The 27008-nt window shown below is 29.2% G+C and overlaps 1 protein-coding gene across 1 annotated transcript; it reads right to left on the bottom strand.

Annotated features, from left to right (window-relative positions):
• On the bottom strand, positions 1-27008 carry LOC107457036 (mitochondrial ornithine transporter 1). The gene is made up of 7 exons (XM_016075073.3): positions 26771-27008; positions 17221-17317; positions 15931-16339; positions 9688-9860; positions 9465-9614; positions 1615-1806; positions 1-147 (listed from the first exon to the last, which is right to left on the bottom strand). The coding sequence occupies exons 2-6, from the start codon at positions 17309-17311 to the stop codon at positions 1667-1669; spliced, it is 963 nt and encodes a 320-aa protein (XP_015930559.1). The 5' UTR covers positions 17312-17317; positions 26771-27008; the 3' UTR covers positions 1-147; positions 1615-1666.

The raw sequence follows: 27008 nt of genomic DNA, 5'->3' as shown, positions 1-27008 counted from the left end.
TTTTTTAAAAACTAAATAATTTATTCAATAAATTACAACATTTCAAAGACATTCAACAAAATAATTTGACTATTTAACTTTAACACCATCAATCAATTTAGAGGTAATACTTTTCATTGAAATTTAATACTTTTCATTGGCATAGATCTGAAAAAGATAAAAAATAATTCAATACATCCAGAAAAATGACATTTCCATTAAGGAGTAATATTGTTAAGGATAAAGTAATAAAAAAGTAATAAATAAATATACTACTACATAGAAATACCTCTTATAAAATCTTTTTTACCATGCCTAATTTGAATCAAATTATTACTTTACCAAATAACTTCTATTCAAATATGTTATAATTATTATATTCAGCCTGTTTTCTGTAAATTGAAAAAAACGGTGAAAATTTTTGCACTTGACCTTATGAATTCAGATTTTTATATATTTTGTTCGCAGCAAAATAATTTGAATGGTTAAAAAATTACTATTGCAGAATTAATTTATGTTTCTTACATAAACCATGCAAATTAAAAAGAAAACATGTTAATACAGGAACCAGGAAAAAAGAAAACACATGTAATGTACCACATATTTATTTTTGGTTCAGTTTCCAAGACTGTTTAGTGTGTTTTGTTCATTTAGTAAGCTTTTTTTTTTTAAGCTTGCAGAGCTGGACATGCATGCCAGTTGGAGAGAAGAGGACAACTGGCATTCAGAGAAAAAGGCTAGTAGCATGCTATTATGCATAGAACTCACAAGAAAATGTAAAGTGATTATCTTTCTGATGGCAACAAACGATTATTGTGGCGACTTTTTTTATTTGCAAAATCTCCACACATTATATTTGTTATGGCTTGTGTAATGCACAAGATGGAATTGTATAACACTGAATAGATAACTTACTTATCCATGGAGGTAATGAACATCCCCAAAAGGTATGTTTATCCTTCTCAATCTAATTTAGTTTATTGAATAGCAGAATTATTTAAATTTGGAAATTGTCATGTTTTGTAAAAGATATACTTAATTTTAGTAATTTACATGTAACATGATTTGTTTGACTACTAATTGATTAAATACAGCCAAGAAATGAATATATATGTGTACACACACACACAATGAAACCTCTTCAGAGCAACCACTCTCCGTTCCTTAGTAAAATGGTTGCTGATAGAGGTTGGGCGTTCTTAGAGTTTACCTCCTATTGACTCCAAAATTGTTATTAAAGTTACATGATTTTTTGCAAACGATATTAATTTAAGTCAGTGTTAGTTTCTTGGTGTGGAAAATCTTTAAAGCCCTATAAGTCACCAGGACATCATGCCTGTAATGCTTAAGAGGATTGACACACTGACCCATATTGTATGTAGGATCTTTTGAGCTCGTATAGCCATTGGGTATATACCTCATTGGGTATATACATCATAAAATCTTGTTGGTTAAGACACTTTAACCTAAATTACTAAAATTGATAACAATAAATAAATAACAATTTTCTGAAATTTCAGATTGAAATTTTAAGATTTGAAGAGTTTAATTAAAAAAGAACTAATATAATTAATTAAATCACAAAAAATATAGAACATTAATAAAAATTTCATAAGTAATTTAGAACTAGCATACCATTAGTTTTAGCCCTACTTTGATAAAGAAATAGATTTAAAAATTTCAAACATCAAGATGCTGAACTGGAAGGACATCCAGAAACAAAATGAAGAAAATATTTTGTATATTCATAAGCAACAAACAATGCTCCACTAGCTGGAAATGTGCGAAGTATTGTAGGTCCCAGGCCTTTATATAAGGCTTTAACTCCTAGAAAATATACATCAATAACTCAAGCTGTAATAATTTTATTACAATATTAAATAACACTTAAAAACCTCATTATCATAGGAACAAGATAGAGAAAAGCAACATATAAATATGTAAAAAAAAAATTTCATATTTTTAATTAAGGTTTCACACATAAAGAAAATGTATTTTAATTATTATTTAAATTACTGCAAACATCATTAAATGCATAATTGTCATAGAACTCAAAAACTGTCATAATGATAATTTGATTAATAAAAACTTTAATCACTACATATATATTTAAAAACACACTGAAAACATGTTAACTGCTTTACAGAAAAAATTAAAAAACATTATTAAGTAAATATTGCTAGCAAGTTTGGTTTAATAGACTTGTGGCATAACTACCACTATAAATATTAAATACCAAATCACTAGATATAATACATGTTAACTGGATTCTATCATGAGGTACCTTTTGGTAGATGAAAGTTGACATAGTCGATAAATTGAATCCTCACATTAGTGACCCGGATGTGATAAGAACTTGCCTTTGTCGATAAGGAATAAACTTCCTTATCCACAGAGGAGCCGATGTCAGTTTATTACCACTACCGGCCAATAAAAGTTATCAAAGTGCAAGCAATTATAAAAATTGCAGCAATTGGATCAGAGATTACAACCTATGGTATCAAAATATTAACTGTTGATTTAGGACTTCGCTGCTCATATAATTTCCCATTTATTATCGCCTAAATTTATGAAGGAATAATAGGTGCCGATTTTCTTAATAAGTTTAATTTATTAACTGACATTAAAGAAAAAAGATTGATTGATGGAGTAACCAATTTAATAGTTAAAGGGGAAATTTCTCCAATATGCATGATGGAAACAATTTCCACTATGGATAAAAATTCTAAGTTTTCTGAATTATTCTCTTCATATTCAAATTTAACTAAGCCAAACTTATTAATTAGTGATGCTAAACATGAAATTCGACATTTTATTGCCACAAAGGGAAAACCTGTGTTTTCTAAGGCACGACAATTAGATCCAAAGAAAATTAAAAATAGCCAAAGAAGAATTTCAATTCATGCTAGACAACAGGATTATTAGACCTTCAAAATCACCCTGGGCAAGTCCTTTACATATGGTTAAAAAGAAGGATGGGTCTTACAGACCATGTGGAGATTATAGAAGACTAAACGACCAAACAATACCAGACCGATATCCAATACCAAGAATAGAAGATTTCCATCATATTTCAAAAGACGCCAAAGTATTTTCTAAATTTGATTTATTTAAAGCTTATTATCAACTTTCTATAAATGAAGAGGACAAAAAAAAAACTGTAATAATTACCCCTTTCGCACTCTTTGAATTCAATGTTATGAGTTTCGGCCTCAGAAATGCACCTTCAACGTTTTACAAATGAAGTTCTGTGTAGACTTGATTTCGTTTTTCCTTATCTAGACGATCTATTAGTGGCATCTCCAAACAAAGAAGAGCATCAATCTCATTTAAAACAACTTTTTGATAGATTACATAAATATGGCCTCAGAATCAATATCTCCAAATAAATTGATAGATAAATTGGTAGATAAATTGGAGTTTTTGGGTTATGAAATCAGTTCGGAAGGATCTTAGCCCCTTTCCCAAAAAGTGGAAGCAATCCTTAATTACAAGTTGCCAGAAACTATACGAGAACTGAGAACTTTTCTTTTAATAAGCCTTGCTAACATATCCGAAGTTTGAATTGCCACTATGCCTTTGCTCAGACGCTTCAGATTTCACAATCAGATCAGTATTGGAACAATACGAAAATGGTGCTTGGAAACCGATAGCTTTCTATTCAAAAAAATTAAATGATGCACAGAAAGGATATAGTACCTACGACAGAGAATTATTAGGGATATATCTTTCTGTAAAGCATTTCAAACATTTATTAGAAGGTCGAGAATTTAGTATATTTACAGACCATAAGCCACTGGCTTTTGCCTTCAAACAAAAAAATGAAAAAGCATCTCCTGGACAAAATATACATCTCTAGTACATATCCCAGTTTTCGACTGACTTTCAACACATTATTGGCAAAAATAATATTGTTGCAGACACGTTATCTCAAATTCAAGAAGTAACTAGTGTAGATTATGACAAAATTGCTGATGATCAAAGTAGTGATGAAGAATTAAAACAACTAATGCAATCAGACACAACCTTAAAATTTAAACAACAACCACTGCAGTCTGGTAAATTTCTATGGTGCGATATCTCTACTAATATAATTAGACCATATATTCCTAAAAATTCAAGAATGATTATTTTCAAACAGATACATGGTTTATCTCATCCAGGAATCAGATCAACTATCAAACAGATAACGTCAAGATTTATTTGGCCTGGAATTCGAAAAGATGTTAGAACTTGGGCACAATCCTGTATTGATTGCCAAAAGAATACAAAATTTCAAAACATACTAAATCCCGGTTTGGAGAATATCAACAACCCGATGAAAGATTTAACGAGATACATATTGACCTAATTGGACCATTACCTCCATCCAATGGAAACAGATACTGTTTGACTTGTATTGACCGTTTTACAAGCTGGATAGAAGTAGTTCCTATACCTGATATCAAAGCTGAAACAGTCGCCAGATGTTTCTATGAAAATTGGATAGTTAGATTTGGATTTTGGAGTGCCATACTGAGTATTTACCGATCGAGGATCACAGTTTGACTCAGAAACGTTTAAATTTCTTACCAACTTATGTGGAGTAAAAATCAACAGAACAACTGCATATCATCCTCAGTACAATGGCGAAATTGAGCGTCAACATTGTACACTGAAAACTGCAATAAAGGCACACAACTCTACTAAATGGTCTGAAACTCTTACTATAGGGTTCCCACTCTTTTATCAAAGCAAAAATCAAGCACTTTTAAGGACTTTTTTCTTCAAAATTAAGGACCTTACGAATGGCATGATTATTCATCATCAAATAAGAAAAAATTCTATACTCACAGTAAGTTATTTACCTTTCTTAGAAAAAAAAACTTTATTGAAAATACTGATATAATAATTCTATTTATAAGAGTTGCAATAATTTTACACAATAATGAAATATCATCCACATTTATTGAGTTCCTCACGCTTTTTAGAAATAGTTTCCATTATGGACTCCAGTTCAAAAACATTTCTTGTTGCTTCTTTTCTTAGGACAGTTGATTTTAAAAAGAGTGAAATGTCTTTTTTCTTCTCTCCTTCATCAGCAAGAGCATCAGACGATTAATGCATATTTTTTACATCTTCTTTAAAGCATTTTCTTTTGGCTTGGAGGAAATCAATTTCTTCAATCAATTGTTTTCTTTTATTATGGGTCTGTTCTTCCATCTTTTCCTTTTTCTGAGAGTCAAGAAAATTTAGATATTTTTGTCTCGCACATTGAACTGATTGTCTCATTTCTTTGGTGATGGGTACATTGAGTACATCCCCTGCTTCCATAACAGCTTCGACAATCATTCGTTGTGCTATGTGACTGCTTTCTTTTAAATTCTCTATTTCTAGAGTTTCGTTTATTGAGAATCCTCTTTCAATGGTGGCTTGACCGTGAGATAAAATTAAAATTATTTTGACAATACCCCACAGTTTAGAATATTTCTCTTTATCAACTGAAAAATATTGATATAAAAATTCATCCAACCTTTGCTCTTTATGATCAAAGGTTTTGAAATTAGAAAGGGAACATTTTACAACTTCATCTAAAAACTCTTTAAACTGAAGTAAAATTTCATCTCCATTTTTAGAATGTATCAGATTCTTTTCTCCTAAATATGATAAAATACTTTTGAGTGATTTTTGATATTTGATGGGCTGCAAAACCATTTTATTTGGGTCAAAGCAAGAAGCATTTCTAACAACAGCGTAGGAAATAGGGCACTTTTCCATTAATGTTTGTAACATTTTAAAAATAAACTGCTGACAGTCACTTTTTAGGTTCAACACATTTTTGTCTGATGCCTCTTTCTTGGCTAGCTTTTTTTTCAGCAACTGATCTCCAATAAAGCCAATGGAAATCTTAGCAGTACAGTTAAACTGTACTACATCTGTGAAATTGAAGTTACAAAGTGATGATATGGAATCTATACTTTTACACCTCTCCCGTTTCAAAACTTTAAAATGTTCCAAGATTGTTTTCACCAGAGTAAATAAATCATCAGCTAAAAATGGTACTAGGGGTTTGTCACTTTGATACAAAACTAAAAATGGTTGTAACATTTTAGAAACAAAAAAAGAAAACTCTGTGAATGTGCATTAGAATTACTATACAATCTACATTTTATTTTTCAAGCATTTTTTCCCCTTCAAACTTTCGAAGACTCGATTAAAGCTGTAAAAATGATAATCCTTAAAATTTTGTATATAGCTATAATAAGTTATGTTAATTTGATTTTAGTATGAAATCTTCTTATAAATATAGCAAAAACAACATAATCTAAATAATATCAGATAAAAAGTTCATGTGTTTAAATTCCAAAAACTTAGAACGTAATAAATAATTTATAAATCGATTCAAATTTTCTTTTCAAAGGTGATTAAAATAATTTTTTTTGTGCTTTTCGGACAGAAATCAGCTTAAAAATTGTCTATTGCCTAGAAACTTCGAGATATTTTCTATTAACAATTAATAAAACCTCTCCAACCAATCACAGAACTTTATTTCAAATTTTTTACGGTCAGATTTTGGTTGCCTAGCAACCTAGTAAAATTAAGCATTCCTCTCTTGAATTAGTCAATGGGTTATCTTAAAATATTAATTTGCGCAGGCGACTTTTTGTGGCGGTTTTCTGGACTATCGCCAAATATATAAACCTTTATTGCGACCCAATTTACGATCCATTTTTTTTTTAAATTTTGTCTACCCCCCCCTAATTCAAGTGTCTAGATTCCAAATATGTAAAAAAAATATATATATATATTCAGAGAAAGTACGTTTTTGTGTCTGTTTTCGTAACTTAATTAATAGTTAGCACTAATTAATTAGCATATTTGAGGTCATCCCCAGGAACCATTAAGATTGACACTTAGTTCGTGAAAATCCGATCATTAGAACAAAAGTTATTCAGGATGATATCTTTTTTTTTCTTGCGGACTGTACATCAGACCACCACTGGCTTGTATGACGTCGTGGCGGTCCTGCTCATGCGACACCTGACGATATTACATGGAATTATCAGGATTGCCAGTTCTAATTTTATTATTTTTATTTTATAACTTTTTTTGTCTTAATGTTTTCTAATCTAAAACCAGTACTTTTCGCGTACTGGTTTTTGTTTAATGCCTTACATCCTGAAAACCAGGACTGTACTGGTAAAATCAGTACAAATGGTCGCCTTACCCCATCCTCACACGCATTCAAAATGTTCTACCCTCAATGCAGAGTCTCATTCTAGGCAAAAGACGTACTTTTTAATTGTGGATATTTTCCTAAGATAAAAAAATTGTTACAACCAACTAGCGATACTAAAAATTAAGGACTTTCAAGGACCATGAATCAAAATTAAGTACTTTTAAGGGCCCTTAATTTTCAAAATAAAAACTAAGCAGTTTTTAAGGACTTTTAAGGACCGTGGGAACCCTGTCCTACAGAGCTGCTCTATGCGATGACACCAACTATTCAATATCTCAGATGGTTTATGGTAAATGCATTTAACTTCCTGGTGAATTTTTTGAAAACTCAAAAGTGACAACATCCACGTAAAACTTTACTAGCAATCTTCTACATCAAATGGAAACATTAAAATCTTTAGAGTCAAAATATTTCAAAAGGAACAAAGTATTTGTGCACAAAGATTTAAGTTCATGTTCACAAGTTTTTATGCGGATTGATAGAGTCAGGAAGCCATTAGAGTCTCCTTATGAAGGACCCTATCAAGTGATGGATAAGACAGAAAAGTATTTTGCAATTAATTATAAAGGAAAAAACGTAAGCATTTCAATAGACAGGCTTAAACCAGCGTATCTACTGAATTCTGAAGATGAGACTCCAGATTACGATGAAAACCTAAAAACTGCAAAACCTAACAAATGTTTAACATCGAATAAATTACAAGAAAATGCAGACAATCTCATACAAAATGTTAAAATGTCTAGATATGGCAGAAAAATAAAAAAGCCTGTTCGCTTTTTAGAGCAAAACTGTATTAATTAGATACATATACATTTATTTTATATATATTTTTTTATTGTATTGAAACTAGAATTTAGAATGGTATAATTTGTATATATGTAATATTAATATCTTGTATACATGTTTTTGTATTATGATGTGTCATTATGTAGTATAATTTTGAACTGTATATATGTTATGTTATATTATCATTATATGACTAATTTGACATATTTGCCTTGCATCGTAACTCAGTTACTGGTGAGGGAGTATTGTAGGAATGTCATATGTCTGTTCATCTTATTTTTAAAAGAGTTGCAAATGGCAACGAGAGAAAAAAACAGATAAAAAATAATAATAAAAATGGTTGTTCTAAAAAATGTCTTCTGATTATTTATCCTGTATTCCTGTCCCATACAGACTAAAATTATTACAACAATTGTTTTGCTTTTGTGTTAAAAATAAATGAGCATTTTCAAGTGGGCTAACTCAAAATTACACAGTTAGCTTTATTCAGACTCTATTTAGCACATCCCAAAAACATGTCATAGAAGTCACCCTTATCTACATCAATTGCTCAATACAACTCTACAGCGCTGGATCAAAAAACTAACGATAAAAGTAGAGATAGAGTTAAAAAGACTACCCCTACACAGAGCCTTCACAGTAATACTGAGCTTGAGAAAGTAATGGAATTTAAAAATTTCAATGGCTTTTTTTAGAACTAGTCATTGTGATCAAGATAACCTCAAAAGTGCTTGGCCATCCAATCAATATCACTCTATAACACTGGGGAAAAAATTAGTGACTAAAAGGGAGTGGATTTCTAGTGGCTGCCTCTCTATGCAGCCCACACAACTTTACTGAGCTCACAGGATAAGAATCGAGTAATATCTGAAAAAGATCTATAACTACATAAAATAAATTTTTCAAAATCTATCATTGTACTCAGTGAATCCCATCATTGTAAACCAGTTCTTATTGAGATAACACTAAAAGTGTAGAATCACATCTGTTGCCCACCTACTCAACCATTATAACTAGGGCCCTATAAATGCGCTTTTGCTCAGCAAGTGTTTTCAACTCTATTTTGCACAAATTGTAGTGCAAGTAAAACTTAGCTTATAATTTCATCAGCTTAAGAATCACTTGCCCAAAAAATTCATTGCAAAACATTTATTTTAAACAAACTTTTCATACTATTTTTTTTAATAGTCCAATTTTCAGCCTAGAAAATTATAAAAATTTAATTATAAGAATTGAATAGGAAAAAAAGGTTAATTTCCCTTAGAAATAAGAAAAACTGGCACCTGTGTTTTAAAGGCATAAGAACACAAAGCAGCTACATTGAACCTATTTTAAGTAATGTTACATACTCAAACTAATGAAATTAAATTGTATTTTAAACTAAGTCTGATGCAAAATTATACGCATAATGCATAAATAAAAAAAATAATAAAGCTGGAAAAATGACCTTACCAAATTTTAATAAATTAATATTACATACCATCAGCATGAATTATTTCCCTTGTGATCAAAACCATTGAACTGGATGAGGTAGAAATTTGAATCCTGGATTTAATAACATCAGCAGGAAATATAGCAAGCCAAAAACATACACCACCTATTCCTCCAGCAATACTTGTTTGTAAAAGACCTGCATAAGACAGTAATTATAATCATAATAATTAAAACAATCTAAAATGATAAAAGGTGAAAAATATTATTACCAATATCTTCTTTTTTTTTTCCAGTTGGGGTTAAAAGAATTCTACTCAATTCATACCCCCCGAAAAAGAAAAAGTATCCTGGCATTTCTCGGGCAACTGTTGGACCAAATCCTCGAAAGAATCCAGATATTCCCTCAGATTTCAAAATTTGTTTAGTCAAAAGCCAAGGACCTCTAAAATCCATAATATAAACATGCAAATTAAACTCAAAACTTCAAAGTAAAATAATAAATACATAATTTTATAATGAACAAAAATAGTAATGTTCTGAAATAATTATTTTTAAAGTGGCTCAGTTCAAGGGCGGCGCCAGTAGGGGGTCAGGGGGGGGCAATTGCACCCCTGTCGGGCATGGTCAGCCCTCCCCCCATCGGGAAAATTTTCAAGTCTAGTCGAGAAAATAGTCTGGTCACATTTTTTTCTAAATTATGTCAAAAATTAATTTAGAAATGCCTAATAAAAATTTTGTAGTTGACTTTTTAGTTTTTATTTATTTATTTTTAAGAATTAGCAACAAAAAATTAGTAAAATATATTATAAATTCTATGTAATTGTAGTTTTACTGCACTACTCATAACTTTGTCCATACATTGTTAAACTAGAGACTGGATGCGATTAGACATGGGTGAAATTGACGACTTTTCGATCTCCCTTAGAAATCCTTTCCCTCACACACAACCTCACCCTTCTTGGAAACTTATCTTTCAAACTGCTATTCTTTCTTTTGGAGAAAGGGGATACCTCATTGCTGGGGGAATAACTGACAAAAGCCTGAGGGATAGAAAGAAACCCAGGTCCTCTTCTTTACCAATTTTTTATCATGTAATGTGTTTATCAATGGTTTATGGAATCACATAATTGCTTTTGGAAATATTCAAGCAAAATGAAAGTATAAGAATAAAATAAATTTTTTTAATACTTTCGTCTTTCTTTTTTAAATACTTTTAAATGTTGGAAATCATTTACTTACACGGATTCAAGGGAAAAAAGAAAAACGGCAACAAAATCATTTTCTTAGTAGTAAAAAGATTGTTGATTGATTCAAAACAATTAAACTGTTCGAATTCAATATCTTAAAACATATATTAATCAACATAACATTTCTCATTGACTTATTTTATGTACAGTGCATGTTATGTACAAAAGGGAACACCTTGATTACTTTTGATTTAATCATATTTTCACGTACAAAAAGTCAATACCATATTTTAAGTTACGAAAATGAACAGTAAAGAGCATTCTGTTCTGGATAAATATACAAGTTTGTCTATAGTTTTGGGTTTTTAATTTTCAAAATGCGGAAACAGCCGCAATGAGGAAGATATGGTCTGAAGTTATGGCAAAGAGAGAGTTGGAAAGTCTGGGTCCTTTAATTTTAACTTCACTTTTCGATTATAGCCCATTATCTTGAGAACTTTTTGAGTGTGTTAAAAAATGTTTGCATAAAATTACAAAAAACATTTCATACACAAATCCTTAAGCAAAAATAATTTCAAATAATTATTTGTTATTAGTTTATTAAATAATAATAAAATATATTGAATTGTATGTTCTGCATATTTTTACATCCTTTTAATTTCAAAATACAAACTTTCTTAGCAATCGATCAATTAGTTTCTGAGTTATCAAATTTCAAAAAAGTCAGTTTGCTTAAAATTTTAGTTATCTCGGATTATTCAACAGATTTCATTCAAATTTTGTATTTTCCAATTTAAAATTACCTTCCATAAAATTATATAAAAGTTTGTATATCTTGCTATTTTATCCGCCGTTGAACAACCAACTCAATTTTCGGGTTTACAACTACTAATGTTCAATTCCGTAGCCTTGTAATTTTGAACCAATCTAGAAGACAAGGAAACTCCTGAATAAGTACCCCCAGAGATATTGATTTGTTATGGGAACATGGAGAAATTTGCAACTCGACAGATTTAACGTGCATCAGTCGCCATTTACTACCCTGGGATTTCCAAAATCGGGTTTCAGAATTTTTCTAACGCATATTATAAATAAAAATATTAAACATTTTATAATTATTTAAAACTATATTTTTTGCAAGGCATTACCTTTGAAAAACGAATTTTTGCAATTATATAAAAAAATTTTGATTCAATCAAAACGCAAAACCTTCTTGAGGTATGACGAGATTGAGATATTATCATCGAGCGATTATTTCGAAGCTATTACTATGAAATTAACAAAAGTGGACAGAATGAAAGACGTTTTTATTTATTTATATCTTATATTAATATTGAAAGTGAACATCATTTCACCTTATTTTTCTCTTTCAATCTTAATCCTTAAAATTATCAAAGCATATATATATATGGATAACCACCAGCTAAATTACCTTTCTATATAAAAATGAAAAAATATTTTACTATTATCAGCAATATTGACATATACTTCAAATGAATGTACAGTGCGCAAAAAAATAAATGGAAACATTGGAATAAATTTAATAGTTTTTTCAGGAGCGCGCTTGAAAGTTAGGACCCTTTAATGTTAACTTTAGTTTCTGCATATTTCATTTTATAAAATTTTTTTTTAAGTGAATTAAAAAGTTTTGCATTCAATTCTAATCAGATCAATCAATTCTTATTTGTTTTTCTAAAGATAATTTCATGCAAAATAAAACTTTCAGTAAACATTTATTATTACTTTACTTAAGGGAAGTCGAGAAACTTAAAAAATGTAAGGTATGCAATTTTAAATGTAAAAATACAAAATTTAAGCAAAATTGATCAAATAAGTCCTAAGAAAAAAAAACTCTTATTTTTTGAAATTTGGTCCCCTAGCTTCTTAATTTTTAGTATCCATTTTTTGCGACTTAAAATTCGTAACTATGAAAGCAAAAGCAAATTTAAATCATAGAGGAAAGAATGTTTCGCTTTGATATGTGGTAAATAATAATTAATTAACTGTGTGAAAGGTTATTCGTTGCAGGCATATGTCAATATGTAAAAAACTTCTGCAGGGCGAAACAGAAATCTTGGTAGAAAATGTGCTTTCAGCTTTGCAGAAAAACGAAAACATAGGCAGACAAACATCAGCCATATGTGGCAATTTTTAAAAAAAATGTAAGTTAGTTAATATTTGTTTCTCGGACGCAAATTTAAAATTTGTAAGTAGAAAAATAATTAAAAATTTAAGCTATATTGTTTGAATCTTGTATTTTAAGCCGATGGACTTAAAATACAAATACTCTTTTTATTAATACATCGTATTTGTATTAATAATTAATACAAATACTATGGACTTAAAATACTCTTTTTCTCAAATGGAGATACAGTAGGGAACTGATTATCCGGAACGATCGGGACCATCGCTGATTTTTCCGGTTTTCTGATCGCTACAAAAAGCCGTTGTTTTATTGTTACACCTAACTAAAAAATATATACAGTACAGAACCCGTTATCCGGAAATCAGAAAACCGGAATGAAATTCGATTAGTTTTCCTGCCATTATAAAAAAAAAAAAATTTTTTCCTCATAGGATTTTAGGATTTTTCGTTCTTATTTGAAAGATGTTTACCTTACCATCATTTTGGAAATAATCATTAGTGTATTATTTCATCGTTTTTTCTTCTTTTTAAGATTATTTCCAATTTTTTTTTTTTTTTTAGTTGGGTTTAACTATAAAAAAAACGGGTTTTTGTAGCGATTCAGAAAACCGGAAAAACCAGTTATCCGGAATATCGATGGACCTGATCGTTCCAGATAATCGGTTCCCTACTGTATATATATTTGGAAATAATCTTAAGAAGAAGAAAAAACGATGAAGTAATACACTAATGATTATTTCTAAAATGATGGTAACATTTCAAAAAAGAAAGAAAAATCCTAAAATCTTGTGAGGAAAAAAACATTTTTTTAAAAAAATGGCGGGAAAATTTATCGAATTCCGTTCCAATTTTTTGGTTTTCCGGTTTCGGGATAACGGGTTCTGTACTGTATTAGCATTTTGCCGGACATATATGTCCACTTTAAAAGCATTTTTGAAAAGAAAAAGGAATTGCAAGGAGAAATTTTAAAAGTCTCTTTGTATTTATTTACAATATATATTAACATCTACTCCCCTGATTAAAATAGCCCTTTTTTGTCCGTAAAATTATACTATGTAAGAATTTAAAAAAATTAGAATTTTACGATTTCATGGGCCTAACCATTTCGAAGTTCGTTCAAAACGGGGCATGATATCTTTAGATAGAATACATGGATGCAAAAAATGTACTTAAAACTTTATTAGCGAAACATTTAAATGATTCAAAAGCCAATCGATGCATAATAAAATAACATTTTATCTCAAAATGTTCCTTAAATTAAATGTTTTGTTAAATCTGCATGAAAATTCAAATTTTTATTAACGAACAATTTTTGCGTTATGAGAGTAAGAAGCGTAGAAATTTTTTGAAATAGAGGTTACTGCTACAGCTATTTTTCTTTATTACAAAAGTAATTTTTAAGCTTACTATGTATGGTAAATTGCACCATACAGTGCAAAATACATTGATAACAGAAATTTTTTTTCATTTAAATTTACATTAAAAGGAATCTGCACATTAGGGAATCAATATTAGTGATTTTAGATTCTTAGAAACACGCTGGAAAAAAATGTTAAGTATAAAATATGTTTTAATTTAAATATTTTGAATTAATTTGTTTGAGCCCCCTTGTCGGGGGAGACTTGACCCCTTGTCAAGCAGAGTCTGGCGCCATCCTTGGCTCAGTTTAAATTTCCAATTTAGTTAAGGCTATTTATTTAGACGTGGAAAATTTATTTAAGAAAAGCTGAATTTCTTATGTATTTTCATTTGTTTAAATAATTATAAAGTTCTAAGGAAATTTAGTTTGTATGTATTATACCACATGATTATTTTAAACAAGATTGAATTATTCACTCAAGTTTTAAAAAATTAATTAAATATCAATTACAAACAGTAGATTTAAAATATTTTGAACTAAGGGAAATATCCAACAAACATAATTTTCATTATTTTTTTTAAAAAATCAAGATGGATTTTTAAATTAGAAATCTAAGTATAGTTGATTTTGAACCTGAAACAAAGTAGAAATATTATAACTATGTTTAATGTTAACTATGACAGCTTTGATGGTTGACATACCCTGTAAACTCCCTATTGAATTTGTAAAAGACATTTTTTAAGTAGGTGAACTTATCATTTCTGGGATTAAGGAATCCCACACATACAAGAGTTTGAAAGACAATTATCACCATCAAAGTTTTAAAATTTTCTAATGATTAAATTATGTAGAATAAATTAAATTATTACACTGAAATCATTAACACTATATGGTAACAAACTTTTTTTGTTGATAGAATCTTATTCAATGTGCCAACAGATGTAAGAAAAAGGCACATTTTACAAGTATAGTAAATATGTTTTAATTATGAAACTTGATAGTTTAAGTCCAGTTGTATTATTTTGGTACTTTCACTTCTGTTGTTTTTGTTACACGTCCCCCTGGAGAAGAACGTCTAGACCAGGTCCAGAAGGCCCTGTCGCATCAGTTCCCTATATATCTGCAGAAAGTCCCGATCAACCAGCAGCTGCTTAAAAGAAGCGCCAAGGCAAAAAAGGTGATCAGGACAAGCAGGTTGTGCGCAGGAACAAGGTTGGAAAATCTTCTCCCCATTTTGAAACCTTAAACACTTAAGATGGACGACTGGAAAGGCCGAGGGCTGCAGCATGTTAATGATAGGCCAGGGCAGTTGCCAGTACAGTGCCACACTGGAAGCAAACGATGATTTTCCAGGGAGATTTGATATCTAATTTACTAAACAAAGAATCACACATTAAAGCATAAAACTTTTAACCACTAAAAAAAATTTCTCACAGGGAGTAGAAAGATGGCAGCTGTGGGGCATGCTCATCTAAAACTAAAACATATTTCTAAAATTATGCTTATGAGAACTTCCAAACATACAGGTATGCATAAAATTATTTTAACAAAAACTTAAAACAAATTTTCCGAAATTGCACAAAATTTTTATTTCCAACATATTTAAATTTAAAAAAGCCTAGGAGTATTTACATTCAGATATGTTTATTAAAAAATTTCAAATTATTTTTTAGTAGCTAGGAGTACGCTTAATTCTCAAATTTAACTTAAGATTTTGAAAGGTGAGATGTTTAAAGCTTTGAGTGAATGTTAGAGGGCTAAATTTAAGAATACCATTTAAAATATATTAATATATACCAGAATTACAAAGTATTCTCACATTCGTATTTTTTGTTGATTTGATTGAGGAGAATGTGTAGTTTGAACTTCTCGCATTGCTTGAAGCTTGCATTTTATAAGTTCAGTTGGACAAAGCGTAACAGAAGAAAATAATGCAGCAAAAAAACCAGCTGTAGCATTTTCTAGAGGATTTAAACTTGCAATGCTATCTTTCCTGGTAAACATTCTTACACCATTTTGACAAACACCATAAGCACAAAACAAAACAGAGTTTTCAGCAATATTAGCAACTAAAGCAGGTACAGTTCCAGCATATAGGCCTCGTATTCTCTCATTTAAAATTGTTTGTTTAAAACATACAATACTGTTTTTATACAAATGAGGAAAGGTTTGCATCTTCACTTTTATTGTGTCTAAAGGTTGACCTACAAGAACACAAGCAGCACCACCTGCAAGAGGAAAAAATAAATCAACCTAAAAAGTATAACTAAAATACTTAACATAAAACTTTTCTCTTCACTTCTCTTTCACTTATTTTAGCTCTAAATAGTTTACCAAAAATTTCAAATCTCAAAAACAATTACATAAATTATAATGATTTCTACTGTGAATAAAGAAGGAAAAAAGATGACCTGCTCATAAATTTAGATGCAGTTCAGCACATTTCATCAAGGCCTCATTTAATTTTCTCTTTTAATGTTTAGTTGGTTACTTTTCTATAGTCAGAACAGAAGGTTGCTTGTTCTGATTAAATCGGATAGGTTACAAATTATTAATACAAAATATGATTGCAGTGGCAATTTGTTAAGTTTATTAAATATTAAAATTGATAATTGTTTTTGCTAAGCTATTCAAGCTTCACTGTATGTAGAGTAAATTTGCTTTCAGATTGGCATCTACATTATTATACTTCACATTTAGATCTCCACACAGCCATTCATTGACATAACTGGCTAGTCTTGGGTAAGACTTATATTGCATGGGTGCTGAAAATCAGGAACAAGGCTTATTTTTTGTTTTTTAAGTTCTATTTTAAAAGAACATTTAACATGAGTTTTCAACGTCTTCTTGCACACTTATTCTGCTGCTTGTGGCATCTTTAATTTACTTTACTTGGCCATATATGTTGAAAGATTTATATAAAATTTCATTTTATAACCAGTGCTCTATCAAAACATACTAATTTATGAACTTTCTAACAAGAAACTAAATTATTTAAAAAAAAGGAACAAATATTGACATTATGCAATTTTTAGAGCTAAAGTTAAATGAAAAAACTTTATTACTTTTAATCTGAGACATTAAAAATATGAAACACACAATTAAATACCTGCAGATCCAGCAGTAAGATCAATAGCAGCTGTTATGTAATGTTGATAGAGTTTAATAAAGTTACTTGTTGGTACTTGATTTGATTCCATGCTTGCCTAAAAAAATATAAGTTATACAAATTTATAAATATTTCAATAATTTAGTAGCAATTAAGTGCAAACTAAATCAAAACAAGCTGAAATAACTATTGGAAATCAAATAACAGTAAATGAAGAATTAAAGTAAGAGATAAAATATCAATGAAAATTAACTTTAGAATAGTCTGCTTGGTTTAGGATAATTCCTCAGCAAAAACGCAAACATTAGTTTGATTATAAAAAAAAACACAAGGAAAGAATTTTTATTTTGGTGAAAGTTCGATGACTTATAAGATGAATGCAATGAAACCTTCTTTCATTTGAAAATTAAAATAGAATTTTGAATGTTTTAAATTTCAACAGAAACATTAATTTGATTTTAAAATGAGAAGGTATTTATTCATAAAATGGTTTGTTCTTTCATTTATGCAAACAGATTTTTTTTCATAACTGAAAATGAAGACATTAGTGATACGTAATGGGATTGCCAATTTTTTTCAGAGTTTCAAGATATCCTCGAGTGAAAAAATTTCAAGTTTACCAGAGAAATAAATGTAAAATTAAACACCACCTTTTTCTTCATGTAATATATACCATTTTTATGACATTATTGGAATAGTTTTTTCAATTTGGAATATCAGCATAACTTACATAAAAGTCAGGGTTCTACAAAAATGCAAAATTTTTCAGAAACAAGCATATAAAATTTTACTAAAATATTAGCTACAAATTTTTATATGCCGTGATGACTAAGCGACCAGGATTTGTAGATCAAAAGAAGAAATTTAGATGTATGCAAATGGAAAACTTGAGTTAAAAAAATAACTCAATGGCATTCATTATAAAATCTAATTACAAATTTTCTTCTATAACTATGTAAGAAAAGAATAACTTTTGAAATTTACATCATATCAGGAGCCCATAGGGAAAGTCTTCATAGCTATTTTCGGGAAGATACTTTTTTAAATAATTTATACAATTTTATACTTTTAAGACATTAAATTAGATATTTAAGAAATATTTTTGATTTTTTTTAAGGCACTATTTTTTAATATTTGAGAAGGAGATGATTTTAGAAATCTCTTTTAGCGGGAGATATTTTTCCAGCTAAATTTATTACATCATTAATGTTTCATTATGGCATTAACAAAAATGACAAATAGGATAATCACACATGGTTTAGTTTGAGGCTAAAATTTTTTTTGGCTAATGACTTAAGATTTTAAAATCTGTTTTGGAGGAGGATACTTTTTGGATTTTTGTTTTAGTTGGGATTATTCTTTTCGGCCATATTTAGTATATCTTCAACACAAAATTTAAATAATACGAGGAGTAAATTCATTCATAAATGAACGTACTTATTTAATTATTACAAACTGTCAGTAAGACCTTTTGAGTCGTGGTGGATCAGGGGATAGAGCAATCGCCTCCTAATCAGGTGAATCGGGTTCGAATCCCAGCAATGGCTAAAATTCGAATTCCTCACCCGGCATGCACGGACCACAGTGCTGACTTAAGAATATCTTTAGAGGGAGACGAATCATGGGTCAGAGTTCCCTTGCCATCAGGCTAACCGTGGGAGGTTTTCCTCTTCATGTAACACAAATGCCAGTTAGTTGCATCAAAAATTCCTCCAAGAAGGCATATTTCCCCCAATACTAAATCCAGACATTCCCTTGTCTTCTGAATTGGGTTTAAAATTACAAGGCTACAGAGTTGAACATTAGAAGTCGTAAATCCAAAAAATTGGGTTGGCTGTTCAACGACGTATATAAGAAAATAAATAAAAAAACACATCCATGGTGGCTCAGGAGATAGAGTATTCGCCTTCTAATAAGGTGAATCGGGTTTGAATCCCAGCAATGGCTGGTCGATACAAGTTCTGCACCCGGCTCACACAGACCACAGTGCTGATGTAAAATATCCTCAGTGGTAGACGGATTATGTGTTAAGAGTCCCCTTGCCGCCATACTATTAGTGGGAGCTTGCCTTCTCCATGTAATGCAAAAACAGGTTAGTTCCATCAAAAAGTCCTCCACAAAGGCAAATTTCTCAGATTACTTGATCCAAGAGTTCTCTTGTCTTCTAGATTGGGTTCAAAATTTAAAAGCTAGGAAGTTAAACAATAACAGCCAAACCCAAAATTGGGCCGGCTGTTTAATGAAGGTTATAAAAAACTGATCAATGAACAAATAAAAAACGTGTTTATTTTCGTTCCTCAAATTTTAACAATAGGGAATTATTTTGTCTGTTAGATATCCAACAAAAAGTAAATTAATTTAAATCAGAATACATTGACCGTAAGTTTCTCAGGGCAGAACAAGTGTTTTTTCAGTATTGGTATACACTAATCACGTATTTAAGAAGATTTATTTAATGGCACCCCCATGGCGACATTGTCGCAGAATGTTACCGATTTCTTATAGAGATTTTTCTCTTGGGAAGTAAAAAGATTTTTTTTTGCAGAAATTTTTGAAAGATTTTATCTTTACTTCCGAATTATACTCAAAAAATGCCTTACCCGCGCATCTGAGTGGAAAAAAATTACTTTTTCTATTCTCATATGAGAACAATGAAAAATAAAGACTAATGAAGTAAAAAATTTGCTTTTCTTTTCTGCAGAAAATTTTGTTCTAATTTTTTTAATGCAGCTATTACTATTGATTTCTACATAGTTCTAAAATACGATATTTTTAATATATTATTTATTACAACAACCGACTCTGGAAACGAAAAAGCGCATTTAGTAACTTTTTTTTCAAGAGTTCTATCTACTGCTACGAATTTCATGAATTTAAAAAAATTTTTTTAAATGAGATGATGATTTACAAAGTGTGAAAAAGGAAAGAATTAGTGTGTTTTCCTTCAACAAAATGCAAGAATATAACCCATAATATTAGAATAAAAAATATTACATATTTAATTAACAAAATTATTTTATTTGATCCGAAAGTTTCTTTTTTTGTTGAAGTTGATACTTTTGTTATTTTAATTTAGTAACATGTACATTTGTTATTTTTAAAAGTATCTTGCAGAAAGATATAAATATTCGAAAGTTATGCTGCAGAAAGTCCAAAAAAATTCTGCCACAAGGAATGGCACTATCTAAATAAACATAAAACTAAATGGGTACAGCTAGAACATAATACAGTTATTACCCCTGTGGCAGAAGTTTATGGGCTTTCTGCGACAAACCTCTCTAGCACTAATATCTTTATGCGAGATACTTTTAGTAATAACTAATATGTTATTAATTAAATTTAAAGTAACAGAAATATTGTAATTACAAAGAAAAGCCTATTTGAATATAATAAAATTGTATGCATTTTTTAAAAAATGAATATGTAATACTTTTTTCTATTCTAATATCATTGGCGATATTCTCACATTTTGTAAGAGGAAAACACACTAACTAATTATTTATATTTTAGCATTTCATAATTCATCATCACATAAAAAAATAATTAAAAATTTTAAAATTAGTAAAAGAAAAGAAAACCCAAAATGTTTTTATTTTTCCCAAAAGGTAATAAAAAAAATAATAATAACTATCATTTCTTTCCTTTCATGCGTGAAAAAGGTATCTTTTGAGTATAATTGGGGTGGGGGAAAAATCGCTGAAACATTTCCACAGAAAATAACTTTTTTGCTTCAATATTCTTTATTTTTCCTTCTTCTCAAATAAGAATCGAAAATATAAGAACATTTCTTTCCCCTCTGATGCATGAAGAGGCATCTTTTAAATATAATTTCAGAGAAAAAAAATGTCGAAAATTTATGCAGAAAAGAAAATCAAAATTTTTTACTTTCCAAAGGGAGATTCTTTCTGCAAGAACTCTGTAACATTCTGCAACAATGTCGCCGTGTCACTGCGATTCTAACATGGGAGTTATTACCAGCAACTTATTTTCCATACAGCTAATGGAAAATAGTAATTTAACACCACTCTTATCCATTCTTAGTACCTAGTTTCCTTTATTAATTATCTAATTTGAATTATACTTTTAAACAAATGATTTTTTTAAGAAAAAAATTAACTGTATATTGCAATGAAATATTTCATCATTTTTTTAAATATTTTTAAACTAATCATAAGATCAACACCCATTGAGATTATTATTGTAAATTGATACATATAGTATATGAAAATATGTAATTTAAAAAATATATATCACTAAAAAAAATATAAATTTTTTAAAATTTCCTCCTACCCACACCAGGGCTCGAAAAAACTCAGAAATTTTACCCGTCCCCAAGGACCGCATGTCCAACAATGTACCCGTCCTTCTTTGAAACTAACCCGTAGCTTCTAAATAAATAAAAATATAATTTTCTCCTATTTATTACAAACATTTATATAAATAGCACAATGAATTAGTAATAGTTACTAAGATTACATTATACAGCAATAAAAGAAATACTAGGTTACTAATAGTAACAAATACTAATAGTGACGAAGGAATTAACGGGATTTCTAGATTAGAGGATCATTTTAGAAGTGAGGCGCTAGACTCTTGTAAGATAACAAAAATTGAAAATGTATCATGAGCTTTAACTGGAAAATAGCCGTCCGTGCGGATGTCGGATTCGAGAAATACGTTGTCCGCGAGGAATTTTTGACCACCGAGGATGGCCAGTTTTTCGAGCCCTGATCCACATGTATATATTCATTTTTTTAAACAAAATAATTATTTAAATTTTAACAAATATTTAATAGCATTATATTTGAGCTTGATAGCCGGAATTGAACAAATGGTTAAATTGGTTAAAATTTAAAAAAAAAAATACATCACCATGTTTGTATGCCAGTTATGCATGGGTATCTTTTCTTTTCCCCTATGTTAATTTTGTCTTTTGAAAACAATGTTTTAGATAAAGTTCCTAACAGGGAATCTAATTGAGAAAGATCAGACACAACTAAAAATTGTTGCTTAATTTCTTTTTCTTTTTTTTGTAATTTGGTTGTTCCTAGAAATGTGGGAGCATATCTTTCCAGTTTAGGGGGAATGTCCTCATCAGTTAAGAGGGAAAGGGCACCCCTGGGGGAAACACTTCTAAATCATATAAATTTTTCTAAACTCCTAATAAAAAATAATAAAAAAATTCTAATATATAATATAGTTGAAAATTGCAATAAAAACAGACGTTTTTTAAGATGAATTTATTTTAGGAAGAGATTTTTTACAAAAATGTAGTAACAGCAAAGAAGAAACTTTTAACGCTGAATAATCATGACCTTGGCGAGCAAAGAGCACGGGGCGAGCTCAAATGATCAGAAAGTCGGGTCCCCAATCGTGGTTGCCGGGAAAAAAGTTTTGAACCAAGCAGAATCCTCAATTTTGCTTTTAACATGTAAAGTCTATGGCGGGCTTGTCATACTTTGAATCAAATTTTCTTGTTTAAGAATCGGAGTGATCAATTAAAAAAAAATACTAATAATTTTTTCAATCTTTCCTATCCACGAAAATGTAGGTCAATTTTTTTTTTATCTTCATTACTTTTTGTAATATTGCCTTTGAAACTCAAGTCACTTTCTACCTTTGAGTAAGAGAGCAAGACAACTTCCACCCCCAAGAGACGATTGGAGTCTAATCTTGTTCGTAGGTGGTCTTGCTTTCTCCCAGTTCAACTCTTTTTTAAAATCTTTTTCTTTCTCTGTCCTTTTGAAGAACTGATATGGGGGCGTTTTAAAAACCAATAGCTTACTTTTTATTTATAAGCTTGTAATTTATTATGAAAATTGTATTCGCTGAAAATCCGTTCATTTTATACACATTTTATTTATTTAGTAGTAATAATTTTCTTGTTTTTATTCATCTTGAGAGTGGAATTTTTTTTTTAAATACATTACTCCCCTTTTTTTAAACCTTTTTCTTTGTTTTTTAAAGATATTTCAGAATTAAAAAATTTAGCTTCTGAATAAAGTGAGATNAGTGAGATTAATTAAAATCGAATAAATGACGTAAAGATCTTCCAATATACTATAAAGCATCACAAAACTGCAGTTTTCCTTTTTTTTAAAAAAAATATATCGTACACTCATTTGTAGGTTTAAAAAAACATTTACATTAAAAAAATTTAAAAGGCTGCAATTTTTTCCATTCCATAAATAGTTTTAATTACTCCAATAGCTGGGATAGTTGTATTTTCCATGGTAAAGAGAAAAAAAAATAGCTAGTACACAAGACCACACACCATCCAAACATGAACAAGCACTTATCCCTGCTTTTAGGGCTTTAATGTAAGTACACACGAACATTAAAGTATTACGAAATTTTTATTTAAAACAGTAAATGAAGAAAAATATGAAAATATACACATGTATTGTAAAATTCTTTAAAAAAAAGGAAGTAAAAGAACATTAGTGGACATAATTAATATTCACGAGAGAAAAATACAAACGGTATCAAAATATAATTAAGCACTGCTTAGGAACGCAACACTGAAAATATTGAAACCAGTTTGATTGCCAGATGAAATAGAAAGAATGAGAAATGTGATTATTATAAACACCACGAAATTNATACAAACGGTATCAAAATATAATTAAGCATTGCTAAGGAACGCAACACTGAAAATATTGAAACCAGTTTGATTGCCAGATGAAATAGAAAGAATGAGAAATGTGATTATTATAAACACCACGAAATTTCATCACGATAAATTAAAAAATAAAAATAAGTTAAGCTTCTCTTTGTTACTTCAGATAGTCAAACTGGTTTTGATGTTTTCAGATTTGATTCACTAGATTTTGAAACTATTAGTCTTTTTTTATTGGTTTAACCATAATCTGTAATTCCTAATTAATACACTTTTCAAAACTTTTTTCTAAAAATATAAATTAAGTGTTGTAATTATGCAATACCTATGTATTAAATATCGAGAAATTTTTAGAATTCATATTAAAAGTGCGTAATGTAATTTTTATTCACAATTTTTCACTCTTCTATATTGATAGAAAGAAGTATGTATTCAATGTGTTATTTTAATTTCTCTTCCCTGACCCTCCTTTGCCATTCATGGAGAGTAGAAATTCCTGCACTGCAAACTTTAATTAAGGTAGTTATAGTTAATCGAAATATAATAAAACTAACCCGCATTACATGGAGGGGAAAAACACGAAAACCTCCCAGGGTTAGCCAGCATACCATCTATGTGAATATATCTCTTAGATAAACATAATTTTTTGTATTTGATAAAATTTTGTAAAGTAAACTTGTCTAAATCTGTTGTTATGTTGTAAGTTTTAATGAAAATCAATAAATGCCTTTTCTTTCAAAAATTTCGGTATCGTACTTTTTTATAAATTAACTTCGATTATTTTGATAAATATTTATAATAATTACAGTGAGCAGCTTCACAAATCTATACATTAAAATGTAACATAGAATTGTTTTATTTTGTTGTTTTTAATTGATCCATCGAAATAATCTATTAGAAAAATAAATTTAAACTGTCACTTCAGCTTATTAGTCGAAAATGTTATAATTTATTTTTACGACAGAAATGATGGTATTTTTTATGAATCCTCAAAACTGAAATGAAAGAGTTACATCAATTTTCTTATAATATTACTTCTACGTTTAGAAAATTATAAAGCTTATCAAAGATAGTTTTTAAGGAATTTCTTAGAAATAAGTTATACTTTTGTAAGTTATTTATTTGTCCTTTTATTTACGACATTTACAAATAAAATGCGTTCATTACCCACTTTTACCATTATTCTTTGTTATTAGGGTTATAATAATTTAATTAAAAATGAAGTTCCTTTATTATATAAAGTAATCACAAGATATTACTTGATAAAAATTATTTGATAAAATATAAATACCTTTTAACAAGCAAAAGCTGATAAATAAAATATATTCACTTTTTAATAAGTTATATTTTCCTTTATTCCTTTAAAATAAACTTCATATAAAACTGCGCTCTCAAAATATGCAGTTTAATAAATTTATACTAAATAACTGTGTTAGATCAATAAGGATTTTTTTTTTCTTCTTGCATTATTGTTAAATAATATCTTTGGTGATAAGTTTTTAAAGTAACTATAATTAAGTAGAAATAATGAAAGTAAAAATGATGAATATGAGTTTGTGGGTGAAGTTTTTAATGTATCCGAGCTAAGTTATTAGAATAAGTTAAGTGATATAATCGGAAACTAGATCTGTCTTAATATGATTTAAAATTTTGTGATCATTAAATCGAACAATTTTTAATTTTGATGTTTCAATTTGTGACAAATAACAAATATCCCCGGTGTTTATTTTTTAAAATCGAATCATAATTCCGATTCGGAGTTATTTATATAATAATAAATGTAGTTAGCAAAAGTAATAATTAAAATGAAGTTAGTTTCTAGTGCAGGTTAATTTAGTGCATTCAAATTGCGAAATTCAAATATTTAAGTCTAAATCGAATTTACACAGTAAGAAAACATATTTGCTTAAACAATGGATTAAATGTCAACATAGTTTTTTAAAGTGGTAGAATTTAATTAGTTTCAAAACAATGTAACTATCTTTAAAAAAAATTGAAAAAAATTTATTAAAATTAAAAAAAAGGTTATGAAAAATATTTGTATTTGAATTGTAATTCAAAGAAAAAATTAAATAAGTAATAAAAAATAAAATCTTGAACTCAAGATGTTACTTTAACATAAAACATTTTACAAATTAGCAAATCAATTTTTTTAAAAACTAACAAACTTTATTTGATTTATAGAGAAAATATAAATTTATTTTTAATGTAGTTACTTTATATGAATTACTTTCATATGACTACATAGTAAAATTTTATAAATTTAAATACTCTGGTTATTATTAGTTCTCTAAATAATCAAATCAAAATAATAAACAATTCAAGATGTAATTAGAAAAAGTGCATGTTAAATAAAATGATAAAACCATTTTGAAAATAACTAAAGCCGTTTTAGAGTTTAAAAAAATATATTTTAAGTTTTTCTTAGAAGGAGAAAAAGCATAATGTAGAGTGAGTCTCTTCTGATATCTTTTGAAAGCTAGTTGACCCCGGCAGGTTGCAATTCCCCCTTTTCTGTGACAGTGGTTAGTCGATTAGTTTCGGATTACTTAACACCCCAGGAACTACACGCACCCCCACTAAAAATGTAGGGGAGACGGTGGATCGGGTTTTGGAGGTACTATATATTTCGTCCCTATTCGGGACGAACTCTTACTGAAGATTAGAAGGGAAATGGAAAGACCTTCTCAGAGTATCCTTTGGCCAAGATCATGACATATATATTCAAGACATTGATGCATTTTTATTAAATTCTAAAAATTATTGATGAACTCATTCGACATTGCATTCAAATTGAAGTTTTTAGAAGAATATGTAATCATGAAGTGGCCTAAAGAACAATTAACTTACAAAAAAAGAGAAAGAGGGGAGGAATCGAAGAACAAAAAAAAAAAAGTTTGTTTATTAAGTTTATCAGTTTAGCATAATTACCTCCTTAGGGAAAACAACATCAATAATTATTGAAACGCACTAGCGTGAAACGTTAAGAATATCAAAATTATTCATTTCTCACAGCTTTACAATAGCTTGATGATGTAGCTTGCGTAATACCGTTCGTTGCTCAGGCGTAAACACATGGGAAAAGAAAAACAAAGGCACGTTCCAATATTCGCACCGGTGTCACTGGTTACACTGGTTTGCCGCACCGACCGTTCCAATATTAAGACTG

Source organism: Parasteatoda tepidariorum, chromosome X2 (assembly GCF_043381705.1).
Source record: "Parasteatoda tepidariorum isolate YZ-2023 chromosome X2, CAS_Ptep_4.0, whole genome shotgun sequence".
In the NCBI taxonomy this organism is placed as follows: domain Eukaryota; kingdom Metazoa; phylum Arthropoda; class Arachnida; order Araneae; family Theridiidae; genus Parasteatoda; species Parasteatoda tepidariorum.
Note: the sequence above shows the minus strand (reverse complement) of the source record. Positions and strands in the feature narration are given on the sequence as shown.

What these genes read in the sequence shown, in the direction of transcription:
- LOC107457036 (XM_016075073.3), bottom strand. Translation starts at nt 17,311, where the DNA reads ATGGAATCAAATCAAGTACCAACAAGTAACTTTATTAAACTCTATCAA. An exon ending in AATCAACAAAAAATACGAAT is followed by an intron (nt 9,861 to 15,930) that starts GTGAGAATACTT and finishes TATGGATTTTAG; the next exon opens with AGGTCCTTGGCTTTTGACTA. An exon ending in GGAAATAATTCATGCTGATG is followed by an intron (nt 1,807 to 9,464) that starts GTATGTAATATT and finishes TATATTTTCTAG; the next exon opens with GAGTTAAAGCCTTATATAAA.